Source organism: Schistocerca americana, chromosome 1 (assembly GCF_021461395.2).
Source record: "Schistocerca americana isolate TAMUIC-IGC-003095 chromosome 1, iqSchAmer2.1, whole genome shotgun sequence".
Lineage (NCBI taxonomy): Eukaryota > Metazoa > Arthropoda > Insecta > Orthoptera > Acrididae > Schistocerca > Schistocerca americana.
The window spans coordinates 527,911,255-527,936,384 of NC_060119.1; the positions used below are offsets into that span (position 1 = coordinate 527,911,255).

Here is a 25,130-nt window from a genome sequence, read left to right on the forward strand (position 1 = left end):
ATGTCGTGATTATCAGTCATTGTTTTGGCAGACACTGGGTAACACACAACTTTACCAAACTGGCATTTTACATCACACCATGTCTAGCCCTCATGATCTAATGTTGTGGACATGTAGGCTCTTCTGAAAACCTTGCTTTGGTCAAACCCAACTGCAACTACAAAACTGTTTCTCCAGGGAGTGGCAGTGAAGATGTTAAAGAATGTGAATTCCTGCCATGTAAACACACTATCAATAACTGCTACATTCCTTCTTAGCTTTCACACTTTATATAATCTGCATTGTCAAGTTTTTTATTGTAAAATGAAAAATGAAATTAAACCACATATAAAATATTTATTTGCTGTTAACCAGATGTGTTTAATGACACAATATAAAAAATATTTCTTAAAATTGTTGCTTTAAATTGTACAGTAGTTTAATATAAGATTCCATTATACAATTTTCAATGTATTTACATTTATTTATGCACTGTGATCTCAGCTGTAAATAAATAACAATGTGATTCTTATTTGCAGAAATTTAAGAATGTAACAGCTAAAAAACATTATTTTTGAACTGCATTAAAATAATCAGATATCTTTCTCTTTGGGGTGTTTGTTGATTTTGGAAGTTCTGTGTTTTCAAACTTATCCAGTTGATCTAACAGACTAGTTTTTGAACTTGAACTTCCTGGTTTTGCTGCGGAGGAGTCACACAACTTGTCTGGAACAGAGACCTCATTATCTACACTCTCAACTTCCATCATAACTGCTTCTAAGTTTTCCTCAGTCACTGTATCACTGTTCTTTTTATGATGCATGGCTGAACTTTCAGATGCTACTTTTGCAGAGTTCTGTCCAATGTCTTTAACGGAGCTTGAAACTGAAGATTCTCTGTTTCCATCTCTTCTTTCTAAGCTTTTTTGTAATTTACTTCTACTACTGCCAGTTGATATACTCCATTCCTCAACTTTATTATTCCAGGTGGAGTTATTTTTGGAAGCAAAGTTGCCTGGCTCCACAGACCGAACATTTCCTGCAAATAAAAACAATGTGTAAAAACCAAAGCAGAACGACAAAAGACTGTAAATTAATTACATGTTGCGTTCCTCAAGGTTCCACTGGTTTTTCTTGTGTACATTAATGACCTCTCATCTCTTACATTGCCAGATACTAAGTTTGTTTTGTATGCAGATGATACAAACATTGCAATCAGTAGCAATAATATATGCAGACATGCAGATCGAAGAGGTTGACAGTGTTAAATTTCTGGGATTACAACTCGATAATAAATTCAATTTGGAAGGGCATACAAGAGAATTGCTTCAGTGCCTAAACAAGTCTGTATTTGCCGTGGGAATGATGTCAGATGTAGGAGATCTAAATATAAAGAACTTGCATACTATGCTTACTTTCATTCTATTATGTCATACGGGATCATATTCTGGGGCAACTCATCAAACTAAGCAAAAGTTTATAGGGTGCAAACGAATGTGATAAGAATGATTTGTAGTGTAAATTCAAGATCATCACGTAGAAACCTGTTCAAGGAACTTTGTATTCTAACCACTGCTTCTCAATATATTTATTCGTTAATGAAATTTGTTGTTAGTAATACATCTCTATTTCCAACAAATAGCTCAATACATAGTATCAATACTAGGAATAAGAACAATGTACATAAAGACCTACAATCACTTACCTTGCTCCAAAAAGGGGCCCAATATTCAGGACTACACATTTTCAATAAATTTCCAGCGACCATTAAAACCTTGGTTTCAGATAAAGCACGGTTTAAAGAGTTTGAAAGACTTTCTGATAGACAACTCCTTCTACTCCATAAATGAATATCTTAACAGAGACTGTTAAGCCAGCTTACATAAAAATATCTGTTAGATTTCAGTTCTGACAGCACTTGATCACAACAGTCAAGATTAGGTATTTTGAGTATGATAAATTTATTAATGAAGCATAACAGTGTTTCATTCTGACAGCGTGTTAATTTTGTAAATATTAGCTGTTCCAGTTTACCACATTGCATTCACCTATTTCAACTATCTCCTGACAAATGATCAGGGTAGTAAGTGTTATATTCAAATGTTTTATGTCATACTTTCTGACATGTTCCACACCCACAAGAATCATCTCATTTTTGGGTCTAAGGAACGAAAACTGAATCTAATCTAATCTATATAGTTTTAAAAAATCATATTCATAAAACATGGAAGTTAGTGTTGACTGCTACTGCAAGGCAAATGCATTAAATATATTAACATCTGAAGTATATAAAAGAACTTCTTTTTTAAATTAGCACACAGAGTGCATGGTTTTATTTGAGGTAAATTAGTAGGGTAAACATGTGAAATAAAAGATGATAAATGGTGCTGCAGGGCATTCTTTATGACTCAAGGTAAAGAAGAATAATTAAAAATAAAACATAACAACATACGAGGGCGGTCTGAAAAGTTTTCGGCCAGGTAGTGAAAATGATGATTTATGCTTTCAAAGAAGTTTTATTTTCCACATAATCTCCTCTAAGATCAACAAATTGCACCCAGTGATGCTCCAATGCCATTAACCACTCTCTGTAGTGTTCCTCTGGAAATGCTGCTAAGTACCCATCTACAGCTCCAATGGCTCCTTGACTGAATGAAAAGCACTGATCAGTGAGGAATTTCTTCAGTTTTAAGACAAGATGGAAATCTGAGGGAGTCAAATCTGGGGAATAGGGTGAATGTTCAAGCACTTCATAGTGCAAATACCTCAGTTTACCCAATACCAAGACATTTTTGTGGGAAAGTGGATTATTCTGATGGAAGGTGATTCTTCTTGTTCTGTAAGCTAGGTCTATTTTCACAAATGATTGTGTCCAGTTTTGTTAGAAGTTGAGAGTAGTAGTCTCCAATTATGGTTTTATGTTCGTACAAGGTAGTCAATCAACAAAATTTCTTTACCATCCTGAAACACCGACACTATGCTCTTTCTCACTGATGGCACAATATTTGCCTTCTTTGGGGCTAAAGTATCTGTTTCTACCCACTGCATGAAGTACCTGCTACCTGCTTCTATCCACTAGATAGACTGCTGTTGGATTCATGTGTACAGTGGTGAATTCACATTTCATCCACTGTTACATATTGATGCAAAAATTCACTTCTGTTTTTCTTAAAATGCACCAAGCACCTTTCAGAAAGTGGTGTGCAAATGCTTTTGTAACCCACAATGGGCACCCATGGTTCCCATCTTGCACAAAGCTTCCTCATGTTCAATTCCTGGTGCAAGATGTGATCAGTACATTCCTTTGATATCCCTAGAGCATTACTAATTTCACGCATCTTTATATGCCGACCTTCCAAAATTACATCATGCACTTTGTCGATGATTTCCAGTGTGCTTGCATTTTCTGGCCATCCTTCACATGGATCATCTTAGATGCTTTCGTGGCCATGTTTAAACTCGGCCACCCATTTCTTCATGGTGGAAACTGAAGGTGAAGTGCCACCACACACATTTACAAGCCTCACATGCAATTTGATCATTGAAAACCTTCTTTTACGAAGAAATTAATTACTCCACAATACTCGATTTTTTCCCACTTTCAACAGCATACGCACCGCAACTGCTTTAAATGACTGCCTACATTCAACTGCTACCTGGAATGACTTGCAATTTTATGTGACAACTACTAACACATGTACCAATGTAAGAGGGAAACAACACAAGTAGTGCTGCGGTCCTGGGCGAGGCTGAGACCTTTTCAAACAGCTCTTGTATATACACTCCTGGAAATGGAAAAAAGAACACATTGACATCGGTGTGTCAGACCCACCATAATTGCTCCGGACACTGAGAGAGGGCTGTACAAGCAATGATCACACGCACGGCACAGCGGACACACCAGGAACCGCGGTGTTGGCCGTCGAATGGCGCTAGCTGCGCAGCATTTGTGCACCGCCGCCGTCAGTGTCAACCAGTTTGCCGTCGCATACGGAGCTCCATCGCAGTCTTTAACACTGGTAGCATGCCGCGACAGCGTGGACGTGAACCGTATGTGCAGTTGACGGACTTTGAGCGAGGGCGTATAGTGGGCATGCGGGAGGCCGGGTGGACGTACCGCCGAATTGCTCAACACGTGGGGCGTGAGGTCTCCACAGTACATCGATGTTGTCGCCAGTGGTCGGCGGAAGGTGCACGTGCCCGTCGACCTGGGACCGGACCGCAGCGACGCACGGATGCACGCCAAGACCGTAGGATCCTACGCAGTGCCGTAGGGGACCGCACCACCACTTCCCAGCAAATTAGGGACACTGTTGCTTCTGGGGTATCGGCGAGGACCATTCGCAACCGTCTCAATGAAGCTGGGCTACGGTCCCGCACACCGTTAGGCCGTCTTCCGCTCACGCCCCAACATCGTGCAGCCCGCCTCCAGTGGTGTCGCGACAGGCGTGAATGGAGGGACGAATGGAGACGTGTCGTCTTCAGCGATGAGAGTCGCTTCTGCCTTGGTGCCAATGATGGTCGTATGCGTGTTTGGCACCGTGCAGGTGAGCGCCACAATCAGGACTGCATACGACCGAGGCACACAGGGCCAACACCCGGCATCATGGTGTGGGGAGCGATCTCCTACACTGGCGGTACACCACTGGTGATCGTCGAGGGGACACTGAATAGTGCACGGTACATCCAAACCGTCATCGAACCCATCATTCTACCATTCCTAGACCGGCAAGGGAACTTGCTGTTCCAACAGGACAATGCACGTCCGCATGTATCCCGTGCCACCCAACATGCTCTAGAAGGTGTAAGTCAACTACCCTGGCCAGCAAGATCTCCGGATCTGTCCCCCATTGAGCATGTTTGGGACTGGATGAAGCGTTGTCTCACGCGGTCTGAACGTCCAGCACGAACGCTGGTCCAACTGAGGCGCCAGGTGGAAATGGCATGGCAAGCCGTTCCACAGGAATACATCCAGCATCTCTACGATCGTCTCCATGGGAGAATAGCAGCCTGCATTGCTGCGAAAGGTGGATATACACTGTACTAGTGCCGACATTGTGCATGCTCTGTTGCCTGTGTCTATGTGCCTGTGGTTCTGTCAGTGTGATCATGTGATGTATCTGACCCCAGGAATGTGTCAATAAAGTTTCCCCTTCCTGGGACAATGAATTCACGGTGTTCTTATTTCAATTTCCAGGAGTGTACATTTCTTTTAAAAAAGCACACACAAATGTCAAAGTCAAAGATATTTAAGAAACAATTAATTTGCCTTTAAATTGCCTAAATGCTGTTAGAAATAATAGTGAATGAAATATACTTTAAAATCTTGTAAATGTTAGTGACATTGTTGCAAGGACTAGACAGATGATCAATACTGGATTATTAAATCTCAGTTACTGAAGCTCTTACAGTTTCTGTCAGTCTAATTGCAGTGCTAATAAAATTTTACAGCTTTATTCTTATGCTCACAATTAATATTAGTGTTCCATTCTGTAGATTTGAATCATAGAAGTTGGAAGACTTGATGCCACCAATGCTTTGAGTCTGGTTGCTGCCAACCACAGCTAACAAATAACATTTGCTAATTATCTGTATGTTCCATGGATCATAAGGCAACCTCTTGTTATGATGTGGAACTGGTCAGTTTTACAATATATGTAGAGACTATTACATATTTAGCTTTTGGTCTTGTGACCAAAGCCTTCTTCTTTCTTATTTTTTATATGCATACAGTGATTTATACTTAACTACTTTCAACCTCTCTCTCTCCTCCCCTTTCTTAAACTTACATACAAAATCATGTAACTGCACTAGAAATTCTTTAGGGATGACACATGAGAAGGAGGAGATTAGTGTTTAGCGTCCCGTCGACAACAAGGTCATTAGAGATGGAGCACAAGCTCGGATTAGGGAAAGATGGGGAAGGAAATCGGCTGTGCCCTTTCAAAGGAACCATCCCGGCATTTGCCTTAAACGATTTAAGGAAATCACAGAAAACTAAATCAGGATGGCCGGAGACTGTCGTTCTCCCGAATGCGAGTCCAGTGTGCTAACCAATGTGCCACCTCACTGTGTCACACATGACAAACACAAACTAAGATAGACAATGGCATAATATTCCTTGTGCTCTATGAGGTTTTGAATCATATTGTATAGTGATGACCCCTAAAGCAAAAGAAAAACACACAAGCGTGGCCACCAATTTTTCTAATGGCAATATATACAATCCCCTCCAAAATCAAAAAATGCAAATTCTCAGTTATGGAGAAGTGACACTGTTCTGGGAGAGGATGTGATACTTCTTAGCAAGTTTAGTGCCGCGAGGAGATATTATCAACTTGGAGGTCTATCATCAGACTCTTCAAAGACCAACTACTGCTATTCATAATATAAAAATATGCTCATTGTCAGTTTCAGATATTCTAGTTCAAGACTATGTTAGTTATTTGCATGTTCTATGACTCATAACTGTAATCTCTTGCTGTGATACGAAAAAAAATCAGTTACAGCACATCACTCTGGAGAAAATATGACCACTGGGTAGTTGGTCAAAATACAACACTTATGGCTGAATATCTCATTCCTTTTCAGTGCCACACTAAAGCTGAGTGATAGATAGTGTATATCATTCTTCTTTTAGTATTATATTTATGAATGTTACTGCTTTCAAACTGTGACTGATCACTGGAAACAAAACTTAATAAAAGAGTAAATGCACTGCAAGGCTATTTTCAGTATGTCTAACTGTTTTAACAGCGGTCAACAAGATGTTTTAGAGTGATCAACACACATAATCCTCATTATATGCCACTAAGCAACAAAAACTTTTCTTTTAAATATGAATTATCCCAAAATATGATTCCATATGACATTAGTGAATAACTGTAGGGCTTGTAGTTACTCCATTAGGCTTGGTTACAAACTTGCCTTCTCAACAGAGAGAACTATTTCTGTCTCTGGGTACATGACTGAAGATTATCAGATGTAACGAGAACAAGAGAGGACCTAATATCAATTCCTGTGATACTCCTGTAGTGGTTATTCCCCATTCTGAAGATGATGTTTCATTGTGTACACTCTCACAGTTTCTTGTTTCTGTTAGATAACATGAAAACCAGGTACAAGTAAGATCTCTGATACCATTATACTTGTTTTTATCAAGAAGAATACTGTGCCTTGGACAACCAAATGCTTTTGATAAGTCAGAGAAAATACCAGCTGGCAACATTTTATAATTAAAGTTTTATATTATCTGTTTTGTGAATTAAAAAACAGCATTACTGTGGAGAGGCACTTTTTAAATCTAAACTGATACCAAGTACCTTATTTTGATAAGAGATGTTTTTGATTCTTGCATAGAGAATTTCTCTCTGTGGCTTTGAGAAGTAAGTACACTATTGTTGTTGTTGTTATGGTCTTCAGTCCAAAGACTAGTTTAAAGCAGCTCTCCCTTCTAATCTGTCCAGTGCAAGTCTCTTCATCTCTGGATAACTACTGGAACCAACATCCTTCTGAATCTGATTACTGTATTCATCTTACTCTCCCTCTACAATTTTTACCACCAACCTTCCCTGCAGTATTAAACTGGTGATCTCTTGATGTATCAGAATGTGTCCCATCAAAATGATCCTTTCTTTTAGTCTAGTATTGCCACTAATTTCTTGTCTCCCCAATTTTCTTATGTACCTCTTCATTACTTGCATGATCTACACATCTAAGCTTCAGCATTCTTATGTAACACCTGATTTCAAAAGCTTCTGCTATTTTCTTCCCTAAACTGTTCATTGTCCATGTTTTGCTTCCATGTATGGCTACATTCTGGACAAACATCTTCAGAAAAGACATCCTAACACTATATTCAATGTTAATAAATTTCTCTTCTTCAGAAATGCTTTTCTTGCCATTGCCAGTCTACATTTTATATCCTCTCTACTTTGGCCATCATCAGTTATTTGCTGCCCAAATAGCAAAACTCATCTGCTACTTTAAGTGTATTATGACAATAAACATAATAATTGATATCTAATGTCCTGTAGATACCACAGAATACCATGGCTTGGATTCCAAATTGCAAACCAATTTGGTGTGTCTATAGAGAGAGTGCAATACACTCTCCACTGCCAGAAGACAACAGGTGGCAATAAGGGCCTACGATGACCAGAACTACCTCGTAAAATGACAAATGATAACAACCTCATCAAGATCACTAGTAAGCTTCAAAACAACAGCACTGATGTGGTAGAAATGAACAAGTAAAATATATCTGATGCAACACTACAAAGGAGAGTGACTGATGCCAGCTTGAGAGGACTTGTGGCAACAAGGAAACCTCTTCTGAGGCCCATAAATAAAAACAAGAGACTCGGAAACTTAGTAAGTGGACATATGAAGAGTGGAAGAAAGTGTTATTCACAGATCACCGATAAATCAAAATTTGAGATTTTTGGTACCAGGAGGAGGACACTTGTTCACCAATCTGAGGGAGGAAGTGCACTCTACCTACTGTTGAACATTGTAGGGATTCAATTATAGTTCGGGGTGTTTAGCGGGACACAGAGTTGGTAACACTGTGAAAATAAAGGGTGTAGGGACCAGAAACACTAGCATCATATGCTTCAGTATCACACAGTAACATGTAGATTGAGCTTAATAGAGAAAGGGTTAATATTACAACACGATAATGCCCCAAAATATCGATCAGTGTTCTGTAAGTACACTGGATCAAATAAAAAAACAAATTGTAATATATGGTGTGGCCATCCCAAAGCCCTGATTGTAATCCTAGTGAAATGGTGTAGGATGAAGTAGACATACATTTCTGGATAGTTCACATAACAAGCAAGGAACATCTCTGGAATATTGTTAAGGACACGTGGAATCATACAGACTCGCAAACTTGCAAAAAGTTACTCATAGCATGCCTCGAATTTGTGAGGCAGTCATTAAATCAAAGGCAGGATACTTTGATAAAAGTAAAATATATTTTTTGGTTGGTTGATTCGGGGGAGGGGACCAAGCAACGAGGTCATAGGATTAGGGAAGGATGAGGAAGGAAGTTGACCATGCCCTTTCAAAGAAGCCGTCCTCGCATTTGCCTGTAATGACTCAGAGAAATCATGAAAAACGTAAATCAGGATGGCCGGATGCGGATTTGAACCGTCATTCTTCTGAATGCGAGTCCAGTGTGCTAACAACTGCGCCACCTCACTTGGTAAAATATAATATTTCTGTTTGTATTATATATATTTCAGAGTGTATAATAATATTTTTGCATGAATAAAGCTTTTTGTGTTAATACTCGAAGTTTGGCTGCTCGAGACCAGGCAGCTCCTTAGCTACTCTCAGTGTGGCTTTCACAGATGTCGTTCACCTATTGACAACTTGACCCTGCTTGAGGTGGCCATCCAGCAGGCCTTCCTACGTAACCAGCATTGTCTAGGTGTATTCTTTGATATTAATAAGGCGTATGACACTACTTGGCGCCGCCTTATCCTCAATCAACTCCATCAGTGGGGCTTTCGTGGCCATCTCCCCATCTTCATTCGGTCCTTTCTTTCCCGCCGCCTCTTTCGATATCGGGTTGGTAATGTACTATCTGATTTGTACGTGCAGGAGAATGGTGTTCCTGAGGGAAGCGTTTCAAGTGTCACCCTCTTTGCCATCGCCATTAACAGTATCACGTCCACTATCAGGAGTCCGGCCCAGTGCTCCTTGTTTGTGGACGATTTTGCTGTTTCCTGTTCTTACTCCAGTCTTGTCACTGCTAGTCGGCAGCTGCAGCTTACGATAAAGCGATTAGAGGCATGGACTGCGAAGACGGGTTTTACCTTTTCTGCAGACAAATGTGTGTGTGTTCATTTTAATCGTTCTCGACGTGCTTTTACCTCCCCTGAATTGTGTCTGAGGGACACCATTCTTCCTTTTAGAGACAGTGTGAGGTTCCTGGGCCTCACTTTTGATTCCAAGTTGTCGTGGTTGCCACACCTTAAAGACCTCAAGGTGCGGGCCCTGAAGGCACTGAATATTTTGAAGTGTCTGAGCCATTGGTCCTGGGGAGCAGATCGGGCGCGTCTGCTGCAGTCTTATAGGGCTTTCATCTGGTCGCGTGTTGACTATGGATGCACCGTGTATGGGTCAGCGAGGCCTTCATATCTGAAGATTCTTGACGCAGTACACCATGAGGGTATCAGGCTGGCCACTGGGGCCTTCCGTACCAGTCCCATCCCCAGCCTGTGTGCTGAGGCAGGGGAACCGCCGCTCGCCATCCGGCGGAAACTCCTCATGGTGCGACGGGTGTGTCAATTCCTTGCCTGTCCTACCTCCCCTGCGTACCCAACTGTTGCCTGACTGCCTATGGAACATCTCTTTTCCAGTCGTCCAAGGGCAATGAGACCATTAGGGATTCGTGCCAAGCATTTGCTTGAGTCCCTTGGTGTGGAGCGTGTGGCACCCCAACTCCAGGGTTTTACCCGCCTGCCTCCCTGGTTGCTCCAGAGGCCCAGCGTCCTTTTAGACTTGTCAGAGTACCGGATGAGCTGCACTCCTACGTTTGTTTTTACCTCCTTATGTTACAATATTTTAAACCAGCATCCCGACCATGTACCAGTATTTACGGATGGCTCTAAACAGGGGGACTCTGTTGGTTGTGCTGTTGTTTTCCCTGATCGAGTTGTCAAGTTACGGCTTCCTGCGGCGTTTACCATCTTTGATGCCGAATTTGTTTGCGATCTTGCGGGCATTGGAGCAGATGAGATGTGTTCCCAGTCTTAAGTTTCTCATCTGTTCTGACTCCCTGAGTGCCCTTCAGACCATGCAACACTTGTTCCCAGCGGATACGGTCGTCCAGAACATCCATGATGCCCTACGCCACCTGCAACGGCAGGGGAAGGAGGTTTCTTTCTGCTGGGTGCCAGGGCACATGGGTATTAGGGGAAACGAATTGGCAGATGTGGCTGCCAAAGATGCATGTTTCCTCCCTCATGTTGTTGAATGTGCCGTTCCCCTCCATGCTGTTACCTCCCTTTTGCGCATTCGTGTTATGTGTCAATGAGAAGAGGAGTGGCTGGCAGTTGGTGAAAATAAGCTGCGTTTGGTCAAGGCCACCACGCGGCCATGGTGTACGTTCTACCAGTCATGCAGGCAGGATGAGGTTCTCCTCACTCGCCTCCGCATCGGGCACAGTCCCTTAACGCATGGTTTTTTACTCCGGCGGGAGGACCCCCCAATCTGCAGTGCTTGTGGCGTGAAGATTACTGTCTGCCACATTTTACATGACTGACCTTTATTCTCTGACCAGAGGGCGGTGGTTTCCTTGCCACCGGATTTGCCCTCTATTTTGCAAGACGACACAACAACTGCGGTTAAGGTCTTACGGTTTTGTGTCCTGTCCAATTTGTTGCTTCGGATTTTAGGGAGAGGATTTTAATGTGCTGCTGGGTGACTGGCTCACCCAGGTTTTAGGTAAGAGGTCCGCCAGTCACGATTACCTACTTGTTTCACTTCGATTTCTGTTCTCTTTTCCTTGTGTTTCCTTTCCTTTTTTAGTGCGTTTCTTTTCCTCTTGTTTTGCCTCTGTATGTGAGGATTTGGAACTGCGTCAGGCCTGTATCTTTTAGCCGTTCTCCTTGTTCGCTGTCCGTCTTCGTCCCTTCACCGCATGTGTTCCTGTTTCTATGTGTTTGGGCGCTGATGACCATGCTGTTTAGCGCCCGAAAACCTCAAACCACACACACACACACACACACACACACACACAATACTCGAAGTATCAGATAACAGTTATGGTTTATTGAAATTACTCAGTGATACTGTGGCAATGTGACCAAAAAGACTGCATATATGTGAAGAGAAGAATTTTGGTACTTTACTTGAGACATTGTTAACTCCATGAGTATTTTTTGTTTTGAGGAACTTTATTACATTCTTAATTTCTTTGGCAGATCATGTAGTATCTGTAATTTGTCTTTATGTATAAGGCATTCTTTCTTGCATATATTATGCTGATTTATCCATTGAACTATAGATGCCACTCCTCTCAGATACTTCAGAGAAGTGTCTACCTGAAGTATCAAATATTCTTACTAAAATGTGTGTCATAATCATGTCATCTAGCAGTCTAAAGGAGACAAACTATAGTCTGTACAGTACTGTACATAACATTTAATTTTATTACCTGAATTAATGATTTCAGACAGACAGTGAGTTTTAATTATTTACCTTACGGCTGCATGTGAGAAAATTAACAAGGGACACGTTACAAGAGTTAAGTAACATTACGAAATCATTAATTTTATTTGAATATTTCATACTATTAATATTAAAGTGTCCACAGACTATACTTCGTCTCCTTTTGACTGCTAGATGGCATAATTATGACACAAATTTTAGTAATAATATTTGATACTTTCCATGAGGAAATCTATCTACTGTGACAATTAAACATGACCTTTCCAGTAGCAGCAATTTATAAGCAGACTTGGGATTGTTGACCTAAGCAGAAACTTCTGGTACATCGCCCACCCCACCCCACCCCCTTTTTTTTGACATCATTGTGGAGTAACCACTCACAGATGGCAGGTGTCAGCACTAGCAGTGGAGGGTACATAAGTTGTGTTGGGGGCATGTGTAAAACAGTACTGTCATTCCCATAATGCTGAAACTGTGGTTTATCTGACATCCAAAAGGGCGTGATCATTGGTTTTGAGGCCAATGTGGAGGCATTTCCAAAACGGCTAAGTTTGTAAACTGTAATTGTATCCCACTGAGGTTGAAGTATACTACAGGCTGTAGATGGCAAGGATGATTGACAGCTGCAGAGATGTGTACGGATCAATAGACGTGCAACTGTTTAGGAACTGACAACCCAGATGAACCATGGGGCTACCAAAAGTGTCTCCTCAACGGCCATTCAGTGAACACTGACACATATGGGCCTCCACAGTAGGTGTCTGACTCATGCTTCCATGCCAACTGCTGTTCATCATCGAAAAAGGCTGGAATTTGCACAGCAGTACTGCAACTGGGCGTCCACTGAGTGGCAACATATGGCCTTTTCAGATAAATCATGTTTTATGCTCCATAGGAAAGATGGCTGTTGGTGCGTACAGCGTGAAATGTCTTGCACCCTGCAACAATTGTCGAAAGGGTCCAGCCCGGAGGGAGGAATGTCAAGGACTGGGGAATGTTTTCGTGGCATACCCTGGGTGATCTCAACATTCTAGAAGACACAATGGATCAATCCAATAATGCATTTATCCTTGGGGACGATGTCCACACCTACCTGCAGTTTGCTTTTCCTCGGTACGATGGTGTCTTTCAGCAGGAGAAGGCAATGTGCTAAGCAGCTCGAAAAGTACGTGCATGGTTTGAAGAGACCAGGATGAGTATACCGTACTCCATTAGTCACCAACCTCCCCGGATTTAAACCCAATCAAGATTCTGCGGGACCACCTCAACTGCGCTATTTGCGCCCTGGATCCTTAACCAAGAAACCTCCCACAGCTGGCCATGGCAATGGATTTGCATGGCTCCACATCCCCGTGGATAACTTCAAGAACCTCACCGACACTCTTCCTGCATACCCCACATTGTGAAACGTGGTTATTCAGGCTTTTGACAGGTAGTCGCATTAATATGACTGGAACATGCATAAACAGACTTTAACTGGATTATATTTTTTCCCTACAGAAATGGGCTGCTAATTTGTATTCCTCTACATTCAGCATATGGATTCGCATATTTAGATGGTGCTCAGACATAATACATTAATTTATTTTTTTTGACGTTCTAGATAGTGGAAACAGATAACCTGTTTGTTAACTTTGCTTATTAGTCCTCTAGCTTTCTGATGTATAATGGTAAGGTTATCCACACTAGTTTGTGTGTGACCCTTCATTTATCTGGGCCCCTCTTAAAGCAGTCTGTCTGAATAAGGTATTTAACCTGTAATCACAGGAATTGTACCACTGGTGATGTTCTTGAGTCATCCTGTCCCCCCCCTCCCGTATTTCTATATTTTTTTCAGATAATCTGTCTTTCCTCTGTCTATTACAGTATAGGCCCTGTCTTTTGTATCCCTAACTCCCAATAGCAGAAAGTGGCACAGCATCTATATGAGCCACACCTGTAGTCAGCAGCAGCTTAGTCAGTTCCAGGCCTACTCACTTGACAGCTTTGTTCATACAGGATTCATCAAGTTGCTGCAGACCTCACCAATGCCCAAATTTGTGTGTAATGTTACTGCACCAAACTTCTCCACCTTCTTCTTGGCTAGACCACTGCCCATTCTGCTACTATCAATACTTGGTCCTTTTCACTCAGATCTCTAGTTAGTGCCCCAATACTCTCCATTGCTTGGTCAAGACTAGCAATTGGTTTTAAAATACTTGTGACCTGATAACCTGATAGCAGTTTCTCCTGTAAGTGTTTGTCTATACCCACCTTTGACTGTTACCTAGAAGCAAAACCTTTCTTTCTTCACTCAACTTAGTTTATGACCTGTCTCTTAAACACTTATTAATAGTCTGCTGCATCCTCTTTACTTCTGCAGCTGAATGAAGGTCCTTCACTTCAATGGATAACAGGGTATATCTGTTCTTTAGATCAGTTGTCACAAGCTATCTAAACTATTACTTTTTGCATCTTTCCTGCTACCTTTTCCCACTTTCTTTCCCACCTCAACTATTCCAATTCGATTTTTGTTGCCTCAATCTGTGCTTGAAGGGCACAAATCTTCACCTCTTGTTCTGTGATTTCCTTATTTTTTTGTAAATACCTTACATATCCACAGGAGAGCCTCACTAAGAATTCTTCGTGCTGAAGCAATCATCCAAATGTAACTGCAATTCATAATCCCCAGACATTAGACCCAAACTATCAATTAAACTGTGTCAATATGTGCATTTGTCACACGTGGTTGCACTATTGTAAGTAATTACATCAAGACACATCCTGTCACAGGCAACCTGTGAAAGCAGCCATATCATATACCAGCTTTGCTGTAATCATTGCACAGCTTTTTATATTGGTATGACTACCAACCAGCTGTCTGTCATGATTAATAGCCACCACCAAACTGTTGCCATGAGCAAACTCGATTACCCTGTGGCACAACATGCACATGAACATAAAATATTTGATTTTAATGGCTGTTTCACAACCCAGGCCACCTGGATCCTCGCCTCCACCACCACAAATGTGCAAACACGTGATATCCTTACAACATATTCTCCACTCTCAAAATCATCTCGGCTTCAACCTATAATAACCTGTTGCTCCCACACCTTCCACCCAACAGTTTCTGCTCCCTCTGTCCTATAACCTTCTTCCAATTCATGTTCCCTCATCCTCACTGTATTCACTCCCTGCCAATGTACCCACCACTCTTTTCTCTCTTTGTCCTGTCCTCAGTCATGTGCATGAGTGGGCCTGCTTATGTAAATGTGTCTGTGTGTTTTCATTTTTTTCTGAAGAAAGCTTTGGCCAAAAGCTTAGTATGTAACAGTCTTTTCACTGTGTATACCTGCAACTCAGTGTGTCATCTTTATGGTGAGTAGCGACCTATTGTTTTCATTATTGTTAATCTTCCCATTTTCATATATAAATGATCTGTTACAGTTGTGTTTATACTCGCAAATAAGTGTAAACAAATGAGGCCCACTGGTTGTGGCTTCTAAGACTGAATTAACTTATATATACTTAATCAAATCAAACCTGTGTTAATTTCTGTTTATAAACACCACGTGCTTCAATGTTTAGCCTTTTACATGAAACAGAAACAAACAAAAAAATCAAAATGAAGTTTGTCTTGTGTTTACCATAAACAAATTTAAAATTGAGCATGTAATATCCCATTGTAAGAACTATTCACTTTTTAATTAATAACACAACTGCACATGTTAAATCCTTGTATCATGAACTGAAAGACACACTAACATACTTAAAATATTTGTTTGTGTGGCCATCTTCTGCAGCAGCTATTAACATCTATTACTATAAGTTATCCGTCTTGAGCTCACTGCAATCTAATTAAAAAGAATTACACCAGACACGTTTCACTTTTATTTATAAAGCATCTTCTGTGGTTATTCTGTAAGTTGGATACTTATGCTTATACATTTTGCTTGTTTTAGGTTAAAAAAGTGTTTTCTTTATAAACTTGGTCTGCAACTTACTTACAGTGTTTCTTTACACATTATGCTACTTCCCACCTTGCTAGCAGTGGTTGGTGTCGAAAGGCTTCATTTCACATCTGCACCTGGCAGTTTTTACAATTAACTTTCTTAAAAACTGCTTCTCATTCTACCTGCCACAGTGCTTAAGTCTGGTCATTTGTTTTTGTTCATGATGTGAGTGTTGTCAACTTGTGAAACAATCTTTTTCTTTCTTTCGTGTGTGTCTGTGTACGTGGGAGGGAGGGAGGGAGGAAGGGAGGGGGGAGGGGGGGGAGGGAGGGAGGGAGGGAGAGAGAGAAATTGTCTTGTATGCATAAAAAGCATCAATCACATCGTTAAAATTGGCCTGAGGCCAAAAACCACATAAAAAGCATCAATCACATTGGTTTTTAATTGTGCTGGGGTCAAAAGCCGAATAAAAAAGTCAATCAAAATCAAATTGGATTATTAACTTCCGTGTGACTGGCATGAAACATGTTCAATATGCTGTCCACCATTTTCTCCAACAAGTTGAAATCGTGAAACAGCACGATCCACAAGTGTTCGGTATGTTTCTGAGGTCACGTTCAGAATGTGTTGTGCAGTGCGTGCCTTCAATGCAGCTAAGTTTGCAATCGGAACACCGAACACAACATCTTTCAGAAAGCTCCACAGGCAGAAGTCACACAGATTAAGATCAGATGATCTGAACGGCCGGCTGTAGGAAAATGGCAGCTGATAATTCCAACATTTCCAAAATGGCGCTTCACAGCTTCTTAACTGGATTTTCAATGTGTGGAGGTGCGCCAACTTGCATAAAAATGATCCCAGTCACACATCCACACTGCTGGAGAGCTGGAATGACGGACGTGGTTGAACAAAAGACATCACAGCGTTTACCAGTAACGGTACAGATAACACGACCGGAAGCACCTTTCTCTTCGAAAAAATGTGGTCCTATGATAAATGATGCCATAAACACGCACCAAACAGTGACCTTTTTAGGATGAAGTGGTACTGGTTGATTTGCGTGTGGATTGTCCGTTGCCCATATTCGACAATTCTGTGTATTGACATATTCTGTCAGATGCAAGTGGGCTTTGTCTGTCCACAATATCTTCCACAGCCAATCATTGTCGACTTCCATATGAGCAAGAAATTCTAAAGCAAAGGTCTCTCTTACTGGTGGGTCAACAGGAAGCAACTCATGCACATGGGTAATTTTGAATGGATAGCAAAGAAGGATGTTTCGTAGGATTTTATGCACCGTGCTCACAGGTATGTCCAATGTTCGGGCAATTCTCTGTGCACAGCACACTTGCACACCACCACTCATCTCCTCCTGCAATGCTGTGGCCAATGCTTCCACTGACATCGAATCAATTAGTTTCCTCCCTCTACCAGTTTGCACACCAAAAGAACCCATTTTTTCGAATTTCTGAATCATTTTCTCCAGATCCACAGCAGTGATTGGACCAACGCCTTTTTTTCAAACCCTTCAGTGTCCGGAACTTCTGCAGAGCGACGTTTGCACAGTCATCATTCTTGTAATATTGCTTAAGTGAAAGGAGGAAAACCCTTGCACCCATCATGTTTATACCAGCTTCAATGGGTTGTGCACATGACAGGTGATTTCATTTACGTATTCTGATACATACAGCACCATCTATTGATCAATTTTCACACTATTTATTTCCTCTGCCATAGTTTTCCCCCTTCTCCTATAATATTCCATTGCAATTTGACATCACTCTGAGCAGTGGTGTTATTTCTACAGTGTTTTGAAAGTTTAACTTTAATTATAATCACCCTGTACTTCTGAATTGAGTTGTTGGTTTGGTGTGCTATTTACATGCCTTGTTTTTTGAAAATATTGGATATTCTGTGTGTGTATTTTTGGTTGTATGTCTTTGTGTACAATCTTTTACTTTTTTGTTTCTTTCGCACTTTGTGTTGTTTCTATTCTTGTATTTTGTGTATTTGTTTGTGTGTGATTTTGTCCTTGTGTTGGTGACAGCTGGGTGTTTGTCCTTTTCTGTTTCTTGATTTTCTTGTTCAGCTTTGTTTCTAAGTTCTTGTTCGTGGCTGTTTGTATTATAGTATCCACTTCTTTTTTTGTAACTGGCTGTATCCAGTGGTACCGTGTTTAGACTGTGGAGCATTTATCTAAGTGCTGCCTGCTTTTATGTCAAATGTGTGTTGGTTGTTTTGAAAGTTCATGGTGATGTCCAAGAAATTTTACTGTGTATTTTGCTCTTCCTCTATTGTAAAATGTATCTTATCATGAACAGAATTTATGTCTGTGTGTAACTAGTCAATTTTATTGTTTGGTTCATCTATCAGGTATAAGATGTCATTCGTGTATCTAACCCAGTATAGGATGTTGTACCTATCTGGCACTATTTTGTTAAATATAATCTATTCTACATGGTTCACAAATATGTTTGCTATAGTTCCAGACACTGAGGATCCCATTGGTAATCCTTCACTTTGTAAATAGCATTCATTATTGAACTGAAAATAGTTCTGTTCTGTTACTAGTTCTAGAAGCCTGACTGTTACTTTGATGTATTCATGTGGAAGTGTACTATGTATTTTCATTCTGTTTTATTTTGTTTCAGTAACCTCTTGTCGTGCCCTGAAATAAGAAATGTCCTAGCCACTATCCTTCCCACCCCTCCTAGCATGGCATTCTGCCGTCCACCAAACCTACACAATATACTCGTCCATCCTTACACAACCCCTGCTCCCAAACCCTTACCTCATGGCTCATATACCCCTGTAATAGACCTAGATGCAAGACTGTCCCATACATCCTTCTACCACCACCTACTCCAGTCCGGTCACTAACATTACCTATCACATCAAAGGCAGGGCTACCTGTGAAACCAGTCATGTGATCTACAGGCTAAGCTGCAACCACTGTGCTGCATTTTATGTAGGCATGACAACCAACAAGCTGTTGGTCCGCATGTACGGCCACCGACAAACTGTGATCAAAAACAAAGTTGACCACCCTGTAGCTGAACACATTGCCAAACATGATACCCCTCATCTCAATGACTGCTTCACAGCCTGTGCCATATGGATCCTTCCCACCAACACCAGCTTTTCTGAATTGCACAGGTGGGAACTTTCCATGCAATATGTCCTAGGATCCCGTAACACTCCTGGCCTCAACCTTCATTAGTCTCTGTCCTCACCCATACAGCCCCCTCCCTGTTCCCATTCCAGCACTACACGGCCATCATTTCACCGCCACGCCCAGTCTTTTGATTTCTTTTATTTTTATTTCTCTCCTTTCCGCTACTTACCTCATCCCCCCTCTGCACCTTCTCTCCTACCCTCTGTCTAAACTGTAACACTTCACTGTCCACCACTCCCACCATACTATCCCTTCCCCTCCCCCTCCCCGCCCCAGCCTACTCCTTATCCCCACCCAGTCGCCACTCCCATCATGCACTGGTGCTGCTGCTCGCAGTGTAGTTCCAGCTCTCTGAGACTGCAGATGTGTGTGCAAGTTGCGCTTGCGTGAGTGTGTGTGTGCATGTGTGTATGTGTGACTACTGCTGACAAAGGCCTAATGGCCAAAAGCTACGATTGTGTGAATCTTTTTACTGTGCCTATCACGGCCCAGCACCTCCACTATATGGTGAGTAGTAACTTTCCTTCTCTCATATTGTTACATTCCATCCTAGATTTTCCATTGTTTGATTTTTGCCTGACGGCTTTTCTTCGATCCTAACCCTGTGCTGTTTTTCTTTGCAACTACTTTCTTTTGTGTCGCTATACTCAACTTCCATCCTTCTTTCTTTTCTTTCCTGTGTTTCTCTTGTTGCCTTACGAACTGCACTGCACGCACTACTTATGAGCCACACTGTATCAACGGACTCGGCTGCGCGCTACAGACGGCGTCAAGAACACGATGATTGTTGGTCCAGCATCATATGTCGCACATTACTCTCGACGATATAATCAAGCCTACACCTTCAAACTGATCATGCTCCCTGTGTAAGTTCCTGTATTTTTGCATGTTATCTCTCGCACTTTTTCGGTGCCACACGATCTTACATCTCTAACTACGAATCCCTCCCCACCCCTCACACTTTCTCCGTTGTATCCCTGTTCGCACCCACTAAATCCACCTCATTCAGTCACATCTGCCGTCCCTGTTCTCTACGCTTATCAAACCTGCTACCCACAGTAATATACTTACATTTATTAATGATTAGTTATTCTCTACTTTGACCTTTGTGACTTAACACCAATTTTAGTGTGTTTTTGCCTTCCACTATCGTCATCTTCCTCAGATTTCATCTCTTTTTTCCCCCCTGTACATCCATTTCATACTTTTCACACGTATTTGGGTGTATTTTTGCGTAATTTTTCGGACGTGATTCTACTTTCTTACGTATTTTTTCACAATTTTCCACCATCATGGATCCTTGCTCCTCCCATCTGCGTCAATACAAAAAAGTTTCCTTATCCCTAGCCAGATCCCAGTCCCACATACTGTTCCTGCGTTGTTGCTTGGCTCATGAAATCCCCCCTAATGGCCTTACCATCAAATTACCTATCTCTGGTTGCCACCCCTCCTTCCACAATGACCTCCACCTGTTCAGATTCCGCCAATCCCCAGCCCTCACCAACATAGTCCTGCAAAACCATATCAACCATGCCCAATCCTCCTTGCAGTACCTTCTTTCCATCCACAAAATTCTCCTGCTATGTAATCCCAGATTTCTGGAACCCATAACACACATTGAAACTTGCCCTGCAGGTACTTGAGCAACATGCACGTCACCTCAAAAAGCTCTCCATCCTGCTCACTTCCTACTCCCACCTCGGAGTACCACTGTCCACCACTTCTACAACAACTTCCGAACCACCCCACACCCCCTTATAGCTGACAAACCTTGTCTCGCAGACCTACTACACTTACCCCACCCTCCGAAACTCCCTCCCACCACCACACAGAACTCAAATCCTAAACGGACCCGCAACACAGTCATGAACCTTTCCTCCAGAAGTCTTAGTCCCACAGAAATATCAGTCCTTTCCAAAGGCCTCACCTTTTGCCCCACTCACAAATTCAACCATGCAGGACTAGTTAAAGACCTTCTCTCCTTCTCCCGGTCCCTATAGTGGAAACACTTTTTCGCTACCAACCCAACCAATCAGACTCAACCAAAGACCAACATTGAACCATTCCTAACTCGGTTCACTCCTCCATCCAACCGTGATCCACCCCACTGCCTCCAAACCACCCCCTGTTAACTTTCCAGAATTTCTTATCCTTGAACCTTGCCTCACCATCATTCCCCAAATCCCTCAACATGCATACTAGCCTTGAATCTGCAGAAAGAACCACAGTCCACCATCTAAAAGCTGATCCCCATCTTATAATCTTACCTGCAGAAAAAGTCTCTACCGCCGTAGTTTTGAACCGCAAGGATTACGTGGAAGAAGGACTCCGTCAGCTGTCAGATACTTCCACCTACAAACCATGCCACAGTGATCCCATTCCAGCAATCCAGAAGATCTCTAGTCACTAGTCAAATCCTTTGGCCCATCCCAGAACCTCTCCCCAGAGTCCATCTCACTACTTACCCCTACCACTACCTGCACTCCCACCTTCTACATGGTTCCTAAAGTCCATAAACCCAACCAGGATGCCCCATTGTGGCTGGCTACTGTGCCCCCACTGAGACAATATGCCCCCACTGAGAGAATCTCTGCTCTCGTAGACCAACACCTTCAACCTATTACCCAGAACCTATCCTCCTATATAAAAGATACCAACCATTTCCTTGACCAACTCTCCACAGTTCCCCTCCCTTTACCACACGGTGCCCTGCTCGTCAGTATTAATGCCACCTCCCTGTACACTAACATTCCTAATGCCCATGGCCTTACTGCTATCAAAAACTACCTTTCCAGACGCCCTATGGATTCCAAACCAACAACCTCCTTCCTAGTCTCCATGACCAACTATATCCTCACTCACAATTACTTCTCCTTTGAAGGCATTACCTACAAACAAATCCGCGGTATGGCTATGGGCACCCGCATGACATCATCCTATGCTAACCTATTCATGGGCCATCTAGAGGAATCCTTCCTAAAAACCAAGAATAATAAACCCCTCATCTGGTTCAGATTCATTGATGACATCTTTGCTATCTGGATTGAAGGTGAGGACACCTTATTCACATTCCTCCAGAACCTCAACAACTTCTCCCCCATTTGCTTCACCTGGTCCTACTCAACCCAACAAGCCACCTTCCTAGATGTTGACTTCTGCCTCAGATATGGCTACATCAGTACCTCCGTCCATATTAAACCTACTAACCACCAGGAATACCTCCACTTCGACAGCTGCCACCAATTTCATACCAAGAAGTCCCTTCCGTACAGCCTAGCCACCCGTGGTCGTTGCATCTACAGTGACGAGCAGTCCCTGTCTAAATATAGCAAGGGTCTCACTGAAGCCTTCACTGACCAGATTTATCTTCCCATCCTTGTACAAAAACAATTCTCCCGTGCCTTATCTTTCCAGTCTACCACCACCTCCCAAAGTCCCACAGTCTGGCCAGAGAGGAGCATTCCCCTTGTAACTCAGTACCATCCGGGACTGGAGCAACTGAATTACAATCTCCGCCAGGGTTTTGATTACCCCTCATCATCCCCTGAAATGAGAAATGTCCTACCCACTATCCTTCCCACCCCTCCTACCATGGTATTCCGCAGTCCACCGAACCTACACAATACACTCGTCCATCCTTACACAACCCCTGCTCCCAATCCCTTACCTCATGGCTCATACCCCTGTAATAGACCTAGATGCAAGACCTGTCCCATAAATCCCCCTACCACCATCTACTCCAGTCTGGTCACTAACATTACCTATCACATCAAAGGCAGGGCTACCTGTGAAACCAGTTATGTGATCTGTAAGCTAAGCTGCAACCAATGTGCTACATTCTATGTAGGCAGGGCAACCAACAAGCTGTTGATCCGCATGAACAGCCACCGACAAACTGTGGCCAAAAAACAAGTGGACCACCCTGTAGCTGAACACATTGCCAAACATGATACCCCTCATCTCAATGACTGCTTCACAGCCTGTGCCATATGGATCCTTCCCACCAACACCAGCTTTTCTGAATTGCGCAGGTGGGAACTTTCCCTGCAATACATCCTACGATCCCATAACCCTCCTGGCCTCAACCTTTGTTAGTCGCTGTCCTCACCCATACAGCCCCCTCCCTGTTCCCATTCCAGCACTACACAGCCATCATTTCACCGCCACACCCAGTCTTTTGATTTCTTTTATTTTTATTTCTCTCCTTTCCGCTACTTACCCCCTCCCCCCTCTGCACCTTCTCTCCTACCCTCTGTCTAAACTGCAACACTTTACTGTCCACCACTCCCACCGTACTATCCCTTCCCCTCCCCCTCCCCGCCCCAGCCTACTCCTTACCCCCACCCAGTCGCTACTCCCATCATGCACTGGTGCTGCAGCTCGCAGTTTAGTTTGAACTCTCTGAGACTGCAGATGTGTGTGCAAGTTGTGCTTGTGTGAGTGTGTGTATGCGCGCATCTGTGTGTGTGTGTGTGTGTGTGTGTGTGTGTACTGGTGACAAAGGCCTTAATGGTGGAAAGCTATGATTGTGTGAATCTTTTTATTGTGCCTATCGCAGCTCAGCATCTCCGCTATATGGTGAGTAGCAACTTTCCTTCTCTCGTATTAAAACATATGTTTTGGGTAATTTAAATAATCTGTATGCCTATAGTAACAGTTCTGTGACTTTTTCTACTTGATTACATGTGAGGCAACATATGATCACTTAATCTGTATTGGGTGCAATTTCACATTTTGAAGAAAGAAGAACTGTTATGTCCATACTAACTACTTGAGTGTCAACATTATTAGAGACTGTAGAGACCTGGTCGGCACCAGTAGATCTTAAGGATGTGATTAAAGATCGGTGAACATCCAAATTTTAAACTTAAAAAGAGCTGGCTGTTCATTTTAAGGACATATCTTAAATCAGCATTTTCAGGTGGTGATCCAGCAACAATGTGCAGCTACATAAGGGTTATGGTTTACAGGTATATGACAGTATAAGCTAATCATTAGAGACATTAAACAGCCATGTAAAGGGATTAAAGTACGATGTGAAAGCGAAAGGGAGAGATACCTGTTTGCAAGAACCAGTGAACATCCTTCAGTAGTTGAACATGACAAAAGCTACTAGAAATTACTAAGAAAAGTAATTAAAAAAATCAAGGATCACGCTAATTATGTCACACATCGGTGATTCTGACAACTGACTTAAGTCTACACGGAATGTTGTGGGATGGGAAAACAGGCCACAGAAAATATCACTACTGAAAAATGGAAGGTCAATAAATGGTCAGTCAAAGGTGGCAGATATGTTTAACAGTCATTTCTTAAATATAGTAGTAAATATAGGGACAAACAATTCAAGAGAAAAATCACAGCAGTATGCTGAGAAAACAAAAATAATTCTCATAAAATTCTATCATATGAATGTATCACCAACTTCTTCTTCTTCTTCTTCTGAAATTAAGGAAATTATATTTTCTCTCAAAAGTAAAGACTCATCTGGATTTGATGGTGTTTCCAACTGAGTACTAAAGATTTGTTCCCATGTGAATAAGCCCTTTCTTATCTGAAGTATGTAATGCATCATTAACTCAAAGTACTTTTTCAGAGAGACTGAAATATGCCACTGGTAAAGCCTCTAAAACGAAATCAAAGTTTGGATTTCAGAAGAGCTGTACAACTGAGGATGCTATTTACATGTTCTCTCACCAAATTTTACAAGCATTAAATAACAAAACAGCACTGTCTGGTATTTCCTGCAACCTAGCTAAGGCATATGACCGTGTGAATTACAATATTCTCCTACATAAACTTAGCTTTTATAGAACTGATGATATAGCCAATCAGCGGATAATATCATATCTAACC

General features: G+C 42.1%; 1 protein-coding gene across 2 annotated transcripts in view; it reads right to left on the minus strand.

Annotated features, from left to right (window-relative positions):
* Positions 1 to 342: 342 nt before the first annotated feature.
* The window catches only part of LOC124605353 (poly(ADP-ribose) glycohydrolase-like), a 122,521-nt gene continuing 97,733 nt past the window's right edge, over positions 343 to 25,130 (minus strand). For both annotated transcript variants that reach the window (XM_047136988.1, XM_047136980.1), the window contains one exon: positions 343 to 1,017. In XM_047136988.1, the coding sequence (XP_046992944.1) occupies positions 548 to 1,017 (470 nt within the window). In that variant the 3' untranslated portion in view covers positions 343 to 547. The remainder of the gene's footprint in view (positions 1,018 to 25,130) is intronic.